At 39.6% G+C, this 17,121-nt stretch overlaps 1 protein-coding gene across 1 annotated transcript in view; it reads right to left on the bottom strand.

The window, feature by feature from the left end:
• Nucleotides 1–16,997, bottom strand: part of LOC112541606 (uncharacterized) — a 29,241-nt gene extending 12,244 nt beyond the window's left edge. Inside the window, exons 1-9 of the mRNA XM_088132462.1 lie at nucleotides 16,983–16,997; nucleotides 15,170–15,219; nucleotides 14,616–14,780; nucleotides 13,819–13,936; nucleotides 12,384–12,434; nucleotides 7,819–7,896; nucleotides 5,876–5,932; nucleotides 3,869–3,928; nucleotides 383–447 (exon numbers count right to left, since the gene is read on the bottom strand). Of these exons, the coding sequence (XP_087988588.1) occupies nucleotides 383–447; nucleotides 3,869–3,928; nucleotides 5,876–5,932; nucleotides 7,819–7,896; nucleotides 12,384–12,434; nucleotides 13,819–13,936; nucleotides 14,616–14,780; nucleotides 15,170–15,219; nucleotides 16,983–16,997 (659 nt within the window). The remainder of the gene's footprint in view (nucleotides 1–382; nucleotides 448–3,868; nucleotides 3,929–5,875; nucleotides 5,933–7,818; nucleotides 7,897–12,383; nucleotides 12,435–13,818; nucleotides 13,937–14,615; nucleotides 14,781–15,169; nucleotides 15,220–16,982) is intronic.
• Between the last annotated feature and the right edge of the window lie 124 nt (nucleotides 16,998–17,121).

The following is a 17,121-nucleotide window of genomic DNA, read 5'->3' as shown; positions in this document are numbered from 1 at the left end:
ACTATGAGTGACTTTCAAAATAAAGGTACTGAGAGAAGCTGTGTGAGGGAATGAAACCAATAGGAGACTCTTAAAAAGCTCCATCTGGCATTTTCTGTCTAGAACTGTAGACGTACAGTTCGTTAAGCCAAGGCTTTATCTGCTGGAAATATGCACAGATTATCTACCTAAAAGCACCACAACAAGAAAAAGGTGTGATTTAGAGAAGAACAGCATGTGTGTGTGGAAAATTTCTGTCCCTTTTCCCAGTTTCCAGCACAGCAGTACTTACAGTCAAAGCCATATTCTTCATGTGCAGAATTATAATAAGGTTTGTTTGACTTACAAACTTTGAGATTTAACATAGGGTACAGAAAGAACTGGATTCATAGAAGTGCCTTACCGAGCCTTTTCTTTCGCAACAGCTAACAGCTCACTCTGCAGAGTTTTCTCTCTGTCCTGAAGAACCTAGGAGCAAATATACAGCAAGTTACTGTTTCTTCCTTTCCCCCTCAGCAATTTTGTACATTTCAAAGTCTGGTAGCCATTTTGTGTATGCTGACTGTATCCATTGACTGTGTATTCTCAGCAGGTATTGTCTCACTTCAAATAGAAAAGATATCCAGCAGCATTTCTTCATTGTCAGAACTGTCAATTGCTGATATTCTTTACAAATAGCTATTTTAAGGATGGGTAATATATAGCAAGGATTTCAGGTGGCTTGTAAGAAAGCACATGAAACCAAAGGATAAGGTCTAAAAATGAGGTCTTAACAAATAATAGGATAAGTAAGATTTTTGGAAATTTCTCTAATATTCATGGCAGATCTCATTCAAAATTGAGATGTCTGTTTTTTCTATTAATTTTTTATATGAAGTGCAAAGTGGAAACCTACAGCTCTTTCCTTTGAGAAAGACATGGAATTGTCACATCTATGTTGAGTTTTTGCATTTCTCCATAGACATGACATACACATTTTCATGTTTCAAGTTACAGAGGAAATAACTAAGGCCATGCTAAAACTGCCTACAAGAAAGAAAGAAGTTAACAATGACAATTATTCCTTTAGAGATTCCTCTGATTGTTGTTAAGGATTATTTTTTGATGCATTACTGTAATAATATACTTTCTAAGACATATTTAGCTGTGTTGTTCTTCCTGCTGTCCTGTATCTACTTTTCATATTTTATCCAGCAGTACTGTTTATTTGTATATTACAAATGTTTTTATGCCACTTCAATCATTTGTTTCTAAGTGACTTACAAGCAAGCACATACAAATCTGTCAAAATGCAGTACTCACAATGAATATCAAAATATCCAAAAGTAAAATATAGTTAGCAGATGCAATATTATAATAATAAAACCATAGTGTTGTATTTTATCAAAACATAATCACATACTCAGGTTCTTCTACTCACTCTCATCTCAGTCTCCAAATACATGTTGAAAAAGCCATGTTTTTAAAAGCTGCTTGAATATTAAAAGTGAGGGCGTGATTCTTATATATCTGGCAGAATGCATGCCTCTGAAGAGTGGCAAAATTTAAAAGAAGGCTACAGAAGAGTTACAGCCAATGTCAGTGAAAGCCATTTTTTTTTGAGAGATCAAAAAGCCATTTTCCAGAAGTGAGAAAGGCATGTCCACATCTTGTCAGATAGTTGGCATACCAAACTTCTGGGAATAATAATGATAATAATAATCCCCCCCCCCTCAAAAGGACCTGTAAACAGAAGTAGAGCAACTGTGGCAAAAGAAAACAAGGACAGTACCAATAGTTATAGGTGCCTTAGGTGCATCTGGAGCGCCACTTGAACACCATCAGCATTGACAAAATCACCCTCAGTCAATTGCAAAAGGCAGCTTTACTTGGAACAGCTGACATCCTGCGCCGATACCTTTAACACCATCAAAGAACAACATCTGCCTATCCCAGGTCCTTGGGAAGGACTCGATAGGTGGATAAAAATGCCAAATCCAGTCTAAGCATCTGGCTGAATGTGCGACCAACAATAATAATTATTTCAACTTGTATGCCACTCAGCTCTCAATGATTCTGGGCAGCTCCCAACAATCAAAGAAATTACAATAAAATCAATAAAGGTAAAAGATAAAGATAAAACAAACAGATTAGAAAAACAGATCCCTGAAGAGTGAGGATACTGCTGGCTGGAGTAATAAACTTTTTAAGGGACAGCATGTAAATCAATGTTGTGCATGGCAATTAGCCCAGCAACTGGCAAGTCTATAAAAAACCTCAAGCAAAAGATTTTCTATCTGGATAGAGGACCCCCATGCTAATGGGCTAGACATATGGCCAACACTGGGTCACAAGAGCCATGTGAGTGATTGGTGGAATGAGAGTGTGAGTGAAAGTGAGGGGAAAGAGTTTCAACAAAACTCTATAATCTCTGAAACTATGTGCCCATAACTCACTAAAAGATTCTAGCTGTTCTAATACTAGTGCCTTAGGAAAAGTAGGAAAAGGAGTCCTACTACATGGCATGTGAAATCCTGTCTTCTTCACTTGATCTGTGTACAAAATTAGCTCCTTCAAGATGCCCAGTGACGGTTACTTGTGAATAGTTGGTTAAAGCTAATGGGTGGAGCCTGAGTACATGCTTGAAGAAGGGGGAGAAAGGAGAGTGCTTGACTATAAGTGGGACTCATAAATCCATAAGGTTAGTCAGAAAATTGTGCAATGTAAGCCCCCTCTCATCACACCAGGCAAGGAGTGGGTTTCTCAGCAAGCTTGGTCTACAGAAATGACTTGGGCAGGCAGATTCAATTCAGAATCAAGAATTTGGAAGTAGCCATGTTGGACTTTAAAAGGCATCACCAATATTTGAACTGCACCCAGAAAATGCAGCTGCCACAAACTTGGTGTTACATGATAAATATTAGGTTGTCCTGGTTAACATGTGGCTCACTGCATTTTGCACTAGTTACAATTTCCAGATGGTTTTCAAAGGTGGTCCCATATACAGGACATTCCAGTAGTGCATGTATGAAGTAACAAGGACATGAGTGTCCATAGCTCATCCCTTCTGTTCTAGGAATGGTCACAACTGGTAGACCAGCTGAAGCTGAACAAGGCCTTCCTAGCCTTGTTCCAACAGGAGCTATGAGCACCCTCAGATTACACAGCAGATCTTTCTAGGGGAGCTCTTTCCCTGTTCAGAACTAAACCTGGTATTATCCCAGAGTCAGTTTCTAAACCCACAACCCAATTACTTGCCAGTTTCCTAAAGTTGAGATTAAAATTTAATCTCAACCCGTTTCCCCCCATCGAGACCCTTAAATCCTCCATGCCTTGAGACAAGATTTCAACCTTATCTCCTGGATGACTTGGGATAGAGATGTATACTTGGGTATCATCAACATATTGATGACACCAGACTCAAAACCTTTGACTGACCTTCCCCAGTGGCTTCATGTAGATGTTAAGTAAGACAGGAGAGATGGTCAAGGCTAGAAGCATCCCTTACTGCAGTGCTTGAGGCTTGACCTCATCTGTCCCAGATCTGTCCCTCATCTGGAACTGCTCTAACAGGAAGGAAATGAACCACCAAAATACAGTGACCCCAGCTCCTAACCCTCACAGGGGGTCCAGAAAGATACCATGGTTGATGGTATTGAAGATCTAGAATGACTAGTAGAGTCATGCTCCTCCATCTAAGTCTTGCCTTAGGTCATCACCTAGAACAACCAGAGCTAATTTAGGAGCCATCAGCAAGTTATCCTTCAATAGGCGACCATCTTGGGACTGCATAAATATGGACAACAACTAGGGAGCAGCAAAGGAAACTCCAACTTTGCTGCCATAAAATAGTCATCTGGATTTTTGCAGCCCACATATGATACCCACACTACAGCGCTTTACAAAATACCTGTATTTTTACTTCATACTCTTGTATGTGCTCTTCTAGCTCCCGGATTTGGTGTTTCATCTGGAAAACAAATTCACATAATTTCTGTCACACTCGTCACATATTTCTTGGCTGCGTTGTTTTTATTATTCAGCACATTTCCATAATAGGAGACACATTTGAATGCCCATTAAGTACCATATCTAGGCTGCAAACTTCCAGATGGCACTAGATGGCAGCAAAGAGATACAGAAAACAGATTTTTGCTGTCATTAGTGGTCATTTGCATTTTTGCAAGTTCTTTATGATTGCCTTAATTAAAGATACAGTGACTGAGTAGAAACATTGCATGAAGCGAAAATATAATATGTGTGTGGCTCAGTCTCTTGTGGGAACCCAGTTATTGTTGTTTATAAATCATGCATGCTTTACTGTTATGAGGACCCAGACATTTGTGATTCATTCAAGAAATCATAGCCAAATAAACCATGGATTAATGGAACATATGAATCCAGCCAACATGAAAGCACTGCAGGTAGCTGAAAACCTCAAAGATGCTTGTCCTCAAAATCAGTTGGATTCTTTGAGCTGCCTTTGAAACACCTGAAAATTAGCAGGGAAGAACAGAAGTGAAATATTTAGGAAGGTCACTCAAAGGCCTAGTTAATACCAGCCAACTATCCTGCTACCCCTCTTGCCAAATTGAAAAGAAAAAAAGAAAAGTTCTTGCTTTGGGAAAGGTTAATTAAGAGATCACTAATAAAGATGATATGTAGTGAATAGGGAGACGTCCCGTTCCAAAAGGCTCAGATGCAGAAAATTTAAAGGAAAAAATCAGTGTGATCTATCACACAAATCTAGATAGAGGGAAGAGACATTAAAGCTCCAAAATTCACCCTCTAAGCAACCAGTCAGGCGCAGGAAGGACAACTGCAACTTGCCTTTCTTGTACCTTCTCTCTTGGGATGGGAGTGGGGAGCAGAGCAGGTCTCACATCCTGGGAGGACTTTAACTTTATCATGCTCTCTCTTTTTCATTTGGCTAACCTACCAAGAAAAACCAGAGGAACTTTGCCACTTTACTCCTCATGAGTAAAATAATGCAGAGAGGGATATTGTACAGAATAAAGCGGGTGGTGGCAGTCTCTCCTAGAAGCAGGGGAGAGTAAGTAGGAGGGTTGTGTGAGCCAGGGGAGGCCTTCTGACCCATCCCTCTGTATTTCTATGCAAGCACATGCCAAGTTACATGCTGGATGTTCATTGGCTCATTTCTCCTTTAGGGAAGAGTGTTGCATTATAACACCCCATCACATGCTAGGCATTTCTGTTAGTACAGACTAGTAAAATCAGTCATATGCTAACAAGTAAGCTAGCATGGAAAATACCAGCAACAACCTGGGGTAAAGCCTCAAATTTCAGGAGGCAAGCCCCCGCAGCTTGTCACATGCTCAATCGGAGCACATGATCCCTTGCGCTTCATGTATTACCATATATAGTTATGAGCTTGTAGTAGGTAGTGTGACGTATATATGCTTAACCCTGCCCTCTGATGTACTCAATAAAAGAGGTTTCCAGACTCCAGTCTGGGCGCTCTCATCCCCCTCGAAGGAGAATCAGTTTGGTGTCTTCTTTCCCCTCACTCGTGAGAGGCCCGCGGTAACTGCGTGAATGTTACAGAAGAGTTACATGTATATTTAACCCTGGGGATCATGATGCTCTGGGATTATGGACTGAACTTGCTGTTTTCAGAGAGAATCGTACTTGGAATTGCTTAACTTTATGAAACTATTATTGTCTTCTTCTTATTGATTTCTCTCTGGCTTCTCCCTTTATAGTCTTCTCCTGTGCTCCCACAGCAACCATAATTCACAGCATCATATCCCATAGATCTGATATAGTGTAGTCCATGGAAGCTGATACTATAATACATTTAACAGGCACCATAAGACTCTCTGCATTTTTGTTGCAACTAACACACCTAACCCTTTGAAAGTTTGGAAAGTTTGGCGTATATAATAATAAAGTGCACCTTTGTGAAAATCTCATCTTCCTCTTCACAAGTCAGTTTGCATTCCTGGAGCTCTCTCTAATTAAAATAATAATAATAATAATAATAATAATAATAATAATAATAAAATTATCTCAGTGGGTATCTCATTTCATTATCTCAAAAGCAGTAACAAAGCAGAAGTCTAAGACGAAAAGAAAAGAATTTCAGCTTTTCTCTTCAGCTGCTCTGAGATAGGGTACAGCATTCACTGTGGAACGCATAGAAAATGTTAAGATGGAAAATGTGGTATTCATCAGACACGATACTGGATATTATCCTCAGCTTGTGATTGTCTAATGTTACAGCACCTAATCTTTTCATCCAGAAGTCTTTTCTTATTTGTGCTGCATTGTGAACAAGTAGAGCTATGATATCGGGTCAATTGGTCAATCAATCACTATCCATGTGGAATCAAAATGCAGGACACAAATGCAAAATAATCAAGGCTTCACTGCAGTGTTTATTAGACAGTACATACTGGAGGGGGACCCCACCAAAGGTTAGTGGGAGACACTCCCCTGTAGGCAAAATGGATGCCCTGATATTTATATAGTTCTACAAGAAGGGGAAGGGAAAAGAACGCATACACATACCTATTCGTATGATGATGCAGGCCTGCCTAAGTGAGGAATACTTCTCAAGTTACTTTCTGCCCCTGTTCTTGTCTGCTATCTACAAGCACAGAACAACTGCTATCTATAAGGAAAGCAATAGTGTCAGAGAGGAAGAACCAGAATGGTTCAAGGTGCCAACTGCCAGGAAGAAGGCATCCTCCCTTATGTTGCTATGGGGATGTTTATGATAAGGAATTTACAACCAGCCTGGTTCACACCAGCTTCAAGGATGCTTCCACATTCCTTTATGTTTCAATTTTATTAAGGTGATCCCATTCATCTGAGTCCTCTAAAAACTTGCTTCTTTCACCCAAAGATTCACCCAAAGATATATTTTCCTCACATCCAGATGACCGCTAGATGGCAGCAAAGAAATGCAGAAACATGTAACTGGATTTTTGCAGTAGGACTGCCCTGGCGAACAAGTGGTATCTTTGGTGCAATAATATCAATCAGATCAATTGTACTTAACTTAAATGCTTTGGAAGAGGTTGATTTAATATTTGTAGGTCATCTGTAGTTGAAAATTCATACTGAATAAGACACTTCACACATTTAAATTCTGTAACAACAGTTACATAGCAGGACTTCTGGTGATGTTTTCTCTCTGTATAATTAATTATAACCCTGATCCCCCCCCAATTTATTCTAAATCAACTATATGTTGCAGCATGTTCCCCTACCACCACATAACCAAGTTTAGTTCAGCACGTTCCCCTTTTTTTTTTTTAATCTGCGCTCAGTCGTTACCGACTCTGCAGTGACTGCTTGGACGAGTCCTTGCAGTTTTCAAGGCAATTGTTTCAGAAGTGGTTTGCCAGAGCCTCCTTCCTAGGGCAGAGCCCAGCTGGCGAGTGCAGGAGGCGGGGTTTCGGTTGCTTCGCGCCCTTTTCAGGCGCGCGCAGTTTTTCGCGCTTACCAGCAACTGCTCCCGACTCCTTTTTTGCAAGGCGCCGCCAGCATTTTTCCTCCCACCAGAGTGAGAGTCCCCATTTATCTACTCACATAAGTTTTCAAACTGTTGGGTTTACAGGAACTGGGGAGGAAACAGGAGCTCACCCTGCTAACGCGAAGGCTGGACTCGAACCGCCGAAGCGTCGACCATTTCTGGCCAGCAACTTTCAGCGTCATTAAGCCGCTGCGCCACCGCGTCCCCCCTGCACGTTCCCCTACCACCATCAATAACCAAGTTTAGTCCTTAGCCTGAAATTAGTTCTATAGATAATAATAAAAAAAATCTTCCCATTTTTCACACAGACAAGTCTTTAATATTGGGTTTACTTCTATTCTGCTTCTACGTTTACTTACCCATCGTTTATTGACATAACAGCAGAGCTGAAGGTAATTCTGCTGGTTGATATTCTTTGATGCTGTCAGAGCTGAACTCTAGTTTTGGGCACAAAAGCAACACAAAGACTCACATTCAGTTCACCATTATAGATTGACCAGCCAACTGTCCCTTGCTACTGCATCTTTATGTATAAAGGCCAATTCAGAGGCAGGTCTGGCAATCCTAAATCTGAAGCTTCCAATTTTGTTTTGTTCTACTGATAAACAGGGTTCTCTTTCTGTTTCTCCCTCCTTGTAGGAAGCTAGTTAACAGCAGCTTCAAAGGGGAGAATATTCTTTGGTGGGAGACTTGGAACCAGCAAAACACCTTCTCTTAAAAACTGCTTCTCTTACTTTCACAGAAGTCCCTGTACGTCTGTGTAGGAGCAAATAAAACCAAAGGTGATTTTAATTACAGACCTGCCATGCCACCTCTGGTTGGATGCTAAATGTTTAATCCGTTTTACAATGCCTCGGTAGAATAGTGTCTAAGCCTGTTAAATAATGTGAATGTTTATTCCAATAGAAATTAAAGAATAACTTCAAAACTATACTGGGGGAAAAGGCTGCAATCTATCAAAATTTAGTGCTTTAGGCACAACATTCATTTCTGTGACAAGTGAGCTGCAGCTGAGATATTCAGATGTGAAAGCTGTTTCATGTTTCCCTCTGTAATGATTTTCACTCTGCCAGGGTAGACATATGATAAAGAAGGATGTGAACTGTGGAGATAATTAGAGTATATTTCTTTAAACATTTATTTCAATATGGCTGAACAAACACTAATGAATCAATAACAGTTCCCAGTTCACTTTAGACATGAAACTTGGTTTTGATCAGCTTTATTCCACACCAGTCTTACTCACCAGGATGCCCTCCAGAGATTTTGGACTACTCATCATTTTATTTACTTACTTACTTATTTACCCATTCCTTCATTCATTTAACTTGCATACCATCAGATCCAATAGGACTCCTCAGGATTGACATGAAATGTTGTACAGTTGAGATATCCACAGTAAGAAGTTAATTAATCATGCATAAAACATCCATAGTAAAGATAAAACACATTTCAGAAAAGAAAGAAGGAAAGAAAGAAATGAAAGTCAAACTCTAATAAAAAAATGTCAACAATACCTTCAGCCTAGATGACAGCCAATCAATTAACAAAGGCTCTTTGGAAGAGCTCAGTTTTGAGCATCTTCTGAAGTGAAATCAAGATGGAATCCAGACTGATTTCAATCAGGAAGCTGTTCCAAAAGGCAGGAACTACCATTGAGATGCAGGACAGCTCCTCCTCCCCATTTCATGGAAGCACGGTGCAACCAGCAACTTTTCTCAGGGCAGTTTTGTTGGCTGGGTTGGTTATGATTGGAGAATGCAGACCTGTGAGTATCAAAGTGCCAAGCCCTATATGGGTTTAAACTAGTGCTTTGAATTGCACCCAGGAGCCTCCTGGGAGCCAGTGCTGCCCACAAAGTACTTTTAATGTGCTCTTTGTGCAAAGTGTCACTTAGCAAATGGGTTGCTACAGTTTATATCTACTGCAGTTTCTGGGGGATTCTCAGAGGCAGACCCATATAGAATGAGTTGCAGTAGTCCAGATAAGTGGTGAGGAACATATGAGTTATTGTGCCCTCGAACAGATCTCAGTAATACATCCTGGGCCTACCTGCTTGTCCACCACAAGGACATGTATAAATGTGATCTCACTGCAGAATGACCTGGCAATTACATTAGTAAATTTGGCCACGGGAGATAGTCTAAAACTTCTGGAAAGCACACTGTTAACAAAAACTACACCAGCATAGTTAAAGGCTGATTCATGTGATCAAACTGGCATGTTGAGAATATAAATTGAGCAGGCCTATGCAATACTGGGACCTGACACAGCTAACATGTAATATAACATGTACAATACTCTTGGTTTTTCTCTGTCCCCTGTTTTAGCCCCCCCCCCCACCCCACCCAAGCAGGTTGCTAGCAAAAGATTGCTTTTGCAAGATGCCTGAATTATCTGTTGGCAAAAAGCTTTTAAAATTAGGCTGAACATGCATGAAATTAGGTCAACATTTATTATGAGTAACAATGGGAGAATTACAGAAAAATAATAAAAAATGATACTAAAAGAGCCCCAACAAAATCCATTTCTGCTTTATCACATGGAATATTAATTTAGTTAACAGATGTCCAGTAATTAGATTTTTGACAATACCATTTAAACTACATTAAGTTAAACCAATAAAAATAAGGGAATAGAACAATATATTTTCCAGAGATCAAAATTGCCATCAGGCATAATTTCAGTAGGCGTATTATTAACTGAATTGATTACATGCCATTACATTGGTGTCGGCCCTTCATGAACACATAGGTAGACCTTCTCCAGACTGTGGAGTCCTTGGTGCTGTCTGAGCTTGATTGTTGGATTGCAGACGTTTCATTACCTGATTAGGTAACATCATCAGCGCTTTTCACTGATGCACTAATGATGTTACTTAGTTGGGTAATGAAACATCTGCAATCCAACAATCAAGCTCAGAGAGCAACAAGGACTCCACAGTTCAACCCTGAGCTACAGATATTCTCTTCTATTGGCTTCTCAGATTATCTGTCCCCAATCTGGTTCTTCGGGTCTTCCAATGGTGCACCCACTGCTAATATAAATGAGTCCTCTCACCTTGCTGCTGGTTGTCTTATTCTTCTCTTTCATTGAACCTATTGATTGATAAGTCATGCTAATCCAAACTGATTTTTTTTTTGCTAGAGTGACCAGTTTAGTTGGCCATGGGAATGCAGCAGACACATATCAAACTGGACCGAGGTGTCAAGTAGCATACCCCATAGTTGTTTTATACACTGCATTGTTCAACATATTAATAAATGACTTCAGTAAAGAGCTAGAAAATATCATTATTAAATTTGCAGATGACACAAAGTAGGGAACATAGCAAATACCTTAGAGGATAGCATCAAGATGCAAGAACATTTTCACAAGTTGGAATAATGGACAGAAAATAACAGGGAGAATTTCAACAGGGAAAAATGCAAAGCCCTTCCTTTGGGTAATAAAAAAATCAAAGGCATGAATATAATGTGGAGGAGATCACACTGGGCAACAGTACACGCAGGAAAGATTAGAGTGCCTAGCTGAATGTGAGCTGACACTACCTGCAGAAAGGAAATTTATCCTAGGCTGCATCAACAGAACTGTAGTGTCAAGATTTATTCTGCACTGGTCAGGCCACACCCAGAATATTGTGTCTAGTTCTATGTACCACATTTTAGGAAGGATATTAATAAACCGAGTTGATAAGTGAAAACTTATGAAGAATGGTTGGGGCATTGGGAATGTACAGCCTGGGGAAGAGAAGATTACAAGGAGACATGGTAAGTGTCTTCAAATATCTAAAGGGCTGCCATGTACAGATCACCTAGACTTGTTCATGTCATTCCAGAATACAAGATAGGAAACAATGAGTTTAAATTACAAGGAAGCAGGTTTTTATTAGACATCAGAAAGAATTTCCTACTGAGCTGTTCAACAGAAATATACTGTTCAACAATGAAACAGACTGCTTTGGGAGGTGGTAGACTCTCCTTTGCTGGAAATATTTAAATAGAGGCTAACCCTCTGTCAGGGAGGCTGCAATTATATATTTCTGCACTGCAGAAACTAGATCTTACATTCTAACATTTTAAGTTTGCAATTTGCTCATCCTGGGAAAAGAAGACCACTCTATCTGAAAGTTATCTGAAACTGTAACTTTACATAAAACAAAAGTTTGGAGATGAGTTTTTTATGATTACATTTGCCAGACTTTTTCAAACCAGCTGTTAGTAGAGATCATGTCAATGCAGGCAATAGCCATTTGTTCAGATGCAAGTAGGTGGGCTGTAAGTGGCTTACTTGTTAAGTTTTTCTTTGCTCCATCATAAATTTGTAACATTGTTAACTGTAGGGGTTTTTTGTTTTGCTGATTTAATAATATTAACTTAAAATCTGAAAGATCTTATTCCAAAAATCATCCACCTTCTCCCCAAATTAGCATGAATTCAGACAGAAAGCTGAAATGGATTTTTTTTTTTGGATTTATGATAATTTATTTGATACCTTATCCCATCCATGACCAATTTTTAAAGATTGGAGTTTTTGGTGGCTAGAGAAAAAGAAAGTCCCCCCCCTTCTTTTTTAAGGAAAGCAAGCAGTATGCCCTGAGGCTGGGGTATCCACAAAGGATCTCAAAAGTCATGAGGATGGCCACAACTATGCAGTCAAAGCTCTGTCCCTTTTTCATGTGCATTGTGACGTCCACTGTGGAATTCCTTGCCATGAGGTATTCAGCAGATCTGTAATTGTCATGAGGTTATCTCCAGCCTATCCCAGCTGTTATCTTCCCAAGCAACACATATGTGCCCTTTTAAATATCACCATCATATTGTAGTAGTGCCATCCAACAAGCAAAAGCATGCTTACTGTTTGCTTTTCATCCTATGTTGTAATGAAAACTCTCCAAGGAGATCCGAACAACTGTACTACATACCTTCTCAGAAAGCATGAAGATTCTTAGATGCAAATTTTCATTGTCCTTCTCCTAAGAAAGAAGAAAAAATGAAATCTATGCCTTAAAAAATTGTATTAGTTCTAAAGGCCGGTAAAGAGAGAGAGATTCACACACATAAAACTGAGCCATAATATTTTTTCAGTTTATGTAATGTGTGAACCTAGAGATTATTATTTAATATCATGTACAAACCACAGTGGCTTGTTCATGATCATTTGTTTAATGAACTACAGTTAAGCAAATCTGGCTTAGCCCAAAGAGATGTTTCACTATGATTCATTATGATTCTTTTGTTCATAAAGAAAATTCATTCTTGAAGGTCCCCAAGCCTCCTGCATTGTTCCAACTGAGGGATCCAGAGTTTTACTCCTAGATTTGAAGGTGCTCCTCTGGTACAGAATTAATATCATGCCTAAATTGAGGACTTGGGTAGCAGGGCTACCCAAATGACTGATTTTGCTGCCTGTAGCAAAGGACAGAATCTCCCCCCTGCTCCATAGACAGAAACTGATTGGGATGATGAGGACAGACCTCCCTCATCCAGAGGTCTCAGAGCAGACCAGGATGGGAGTGCTCCAGCTGAGGAAGTCTGAGAAGGAACAGCCCAGGGAACTGCCACTACACTACCAGCAAGTGTCACGTGAGATAACTCTCACTTTGCTCTATAGGACAAGCCCTGCTGGGTGGATAAAAAAAATGAAGCTTCTTCCTTGCAATTCCTTTTTTATCCTGCTTTGCAGCAGTGCAAGTTAGGGCAAATAGCTGTTTATCACTGATTCATAAGATGACAAAGGCTCAGAGGGTTATTCAGAGAGCAGTCAGCACGCATCTCCAGAGTTGTAAGTACTGAGCTCCTGTGCTGCTCCCCCAAGTAAAGATTTGTTGCAATTATTGAGGGAGTCAATAGAAAATATCCTGAACTAGTAAAAGGTAAAGACTCTTGCAAATCAAGCCTGACTCCTGGTGACTCCATGATATGTGCATGTCATTTTCTTGGCAGCAGCCCAGAAATTGTTAGCAAATCCTGCCTTCTGGGATTTTTTTCTATTTCAAAACAGCCTACGCTCCTGGAGGTCCCTGGTTGCCTCCCAGCCATGTACTAGCTAGGCCTTATCCTCCTTCCTTTCCAAACCCAGAGATGCTCGGCCTTGTCTTGTTGCCTCTTGAGACCCTAAAACAGTGAGGCTCATTTTAAGCAGACTTTTCCTAAACCAATTACTTCTTGATTTGTTTGATTAAACTTTCATCCCTCCATGACAACATACTGTAGGCATTCCAGGATTGCTTTAAATACATTCAGATAATACCACCTGTTAGTGCTGATTTAGCTAATAGATTTATGGTTCTTATATTTAGGAGGCCACATAATGTATGCAAAATTAATCAGGGGTGTTTTTTTTAAATGATTGCCTACCATTTTTTTCAGAAATTGCTCCTCTAAAGATGCTGTTTCATTCTCCTCCTCCTGCTTTTTTTTAGCCGCTTCAATGTCTGTTTCTAGGAAAGTTATGGCTTCCTCGGCTTGCTTTATCCTGGACATGATCCATGGAATAATAATAGCAACAACAACAGCAGCAACAATTATAATAACTTGTTTATAGTGAATAAACTAACTAGACAAAGTGCAACATTTCAGCTGTCACTCCTTCCCAGCTAAACTGGGAAGGAAGAGATGTGCTGAATACATTCCAGAGAAGGCTCTAGTAGATGTCTAACTTGACTACTAGAATATTTTCAACAGCTATATTTCCTAGGGTGGGAATTCCAAGCCAAGGCCATCCCATTGAGAAGGCCTCTCCCATGTTCAACTGGCACACCTGCCAAGTGCAAGACATGAGCAGTCCAGGCAGTCACCAGGAGTCCACACGGACTCGAAGGCACAATAAATAAATAAAACATGTTTTCATTAATGTAACAATCCACTCAAAGAACTTTGGATGTTGTGCAAATTAGAAATATTAATAACACTACTGTAACAACATTAAGAATAATGGTCATCAGGTAATGGCCATCAGAGGCAACCAATTCATGCAGTTTTGTGTTTAAAGTGTTTTTTAAATGTTTATTTGGTGAGCCTTTTGGAGAAAATACTTGAGCCATAGGAGTGCAAAGAAAGGTCCAAATCTGAATAGTTTTTCACATTTCAGTTGAACGGCATTTCTCAAAAAAAGAATGTGCCCCTCCTTCAGTGTCATCATGATTAAAACTTACCTTTTGAGTTCCGCTTTTGTGTTCCTCATCACTTCTTGTAGATCCCAAATGTTTGCCTTGATGTTATTCCCTTCATTAAGGAGACATTTAATTTGTTCTCTCAGCCACATATTCATATGCCTGGACTGAAAGATGGAAGATCCTTTGGCTGCTATCCAGGTGTCCCTTTGTTGGGGTACATATATACACAGACATAGCATGACTTAGTTATTGCAGTCATAGCATTTGGGCCCCCTTTATGTATTCACCCCAATGTGTGAGGGCAAAAGTATCTGCAGGGATCCAGAGCTAACCATACTTTTTTTTTCTTCCTTCAGCTTCTCAACATTTGGAGAAATGTGTGAATAGGATTGTTGGAGGCATCATATGGAAAAATGCCCTTGACTATACATGAAATGGTCTTTTAAAGAACAAATATATCAATGAGCTGCGGAGGTAGGCAGAATATTATGCCTAGCTAGAAGGAAAATGCCGTGCGGTTTAATGAATTTCTCCTCCAATATCTTACGAGCTGAGCATTTTTGTTGTTATTTTCCTAGATTGAAGATACTTACCGTGCATTCTTGGTTTCTTTATTGACAGCTACATAGGTTTCCGAAATCTGCTGGCAATAACAACAGTCTTTCAGCATCTCCTTTTTAAAAAAAATATTCAGGAGCAAATATTTTTCAACTGTTTAATAGCTTGATTTGTGCAGTTTTGAGCTATCCCCAAATATAACTGAGCATATGGGAAGGTCCTTGCTGAGAATTTTAAGAGTTATAGTTTCAACTTCCAGCACTCCTAATGGGTACCAGATTTAGGGAGGCTGATAATCCTAGTCTGGTGCTTATTTCAGAATGATTGGCTTTATACTTCTTTAAAGATATAATTGCGTCTGATGCATTCCTACCAAAACATGACCTATAGTCAATTACTTTACCCATCCATTTATCCAACCAATTTATCCATCTGCTCATTTTCAATATTTAAGAGCCCTGCTCTTCATTTGCACCTTGTGGCATCTGGAGGTGGGGTAAAAAAGACATGATAGATGTGGAGATGACACATGTACAGAAGAGGAGGAGCTTGCCCTGCAATGCTACCTCTGGCCTTTTTTGTCCCCCACCTCCCTGTGGATTCTGCTGTTTGCATTTGTCTATAAGCATTATTTTAACAATGCCATTACAGCTTTAAGTCTCACTTCTCATTTCCTGTTGTTTTATTAAAACAGTGACCCACAGAAGCTTTTGAGGAATGTTGAGTTTCCCTGACATTCAAGCATACAGCAATATTGCAGGTGTTGTAATAGTCTGCTTTGGGGGACAAAGGTAGAGATTTTCCTTTTCAGAATCAACAGTCCAGGGAAGAAGCCTTTAGATTTCTACCTATTATAGTAAAGGTTTTGAGGATGTGGTGCAGTTAGTGTTCCCTGAAGATCTTTACTTGTTGCTATTACTTGGATTTATGGCATCCAAGTTTAGCAGTATATTTTTTGCCCATGTCCTAAAGTTCTCCAAGTCTTCCCTCTCCATCATTCAGCAGTCAGAACTGGATTAACAGTTATGGCCAAATAGCACACAACAGGGATGTCTGCAGAGTATGGTGAAGAGTCAAGATGGTGGCCATTAATGTACAACACATATTTAAAAAGCATAGAGCTTCAATCAAAATACCGCAACAGCCATCTTGACTTTTTTTTTTACCCCACCCTCCAGATTCCCTGGCACACATTCCAGCTACTAGAACAGAATGTACAACACTATTTAAGACTAGTATTTATTTTCTAGTGTAAAGCTTAGTAGTTTAGGCTCAGCATCCAGCAAGTCAAGTGTCTAAGGGACTTGTAAAACTGAGATGTTTGGTGAAAGTACTAATAACTTAATGGTTCAGAAGTTATTTTACATGCTGAAGCCATAGGTTCAGCTTTTGGTATCTCAAAGGGATAAAATAGCAGACGGTATGAAAGACCTGTACCCTGATTCTGGAGAATCACAGCCAAAGTAAACAAAATAGGGCTAGGGAAACCTGATAAAGGTAGCATCTCCCTACTTTCACCATTACTTTGGAGCTGCACCATTCAATTGTTGTGCCTCCTCCTGGTCACTTCTTCCACCCCTAATTCAGTTGGTGTCTTCTTCAATCAGGGGGTATCTCTTTTGAACTACATCTGATATAGTCCCCAAGAATCCATTTTTAACTCCAATAAGACTGATTAATTGATCATTTTATATTCAAAACTATTCTTGATTTCAATTCTATCAAACCTCTGAGGACAAGAAGGGAACGGTCAGATGAATATTACTGAATTATAAAATGTCAATAGGGACTATATTTTTATTCACAAAATTACTATGCAACAAATATACACATAATGATCGGCATTACCTTTGCTTCAGTCATGTCATGCTCTGCCAAGAAATATATTAAGAAACATCTAATTTGATTTTCCTTGTAGTTTAGCTGAGTCCATGTATAATTTGTATGTGCTGTGCGGTGTGTGTCTGTGTCTGTGTCTGTGTGCTTA

Source organism: Python bivittatus, unplaced genomic scaffold, assembly GCF_059951505.1.
Source record: "Python bivittatus isolate LINGU-HERP-01145 unplaced genomic scaffold, Pbiv_v1 ctg000980_np1212, whole genome shotgun sequence".
Lineage (NCBI taxonomy): Eukaryota > Metazoa > Chordata > Lepidosauria > Squamata > Pythonidae > Python > Python bivittatus.
Note: the sequence above shows the minus strand (reverse complement) of the source record. Positions and strands in the feature narration are given on the sequence as shown.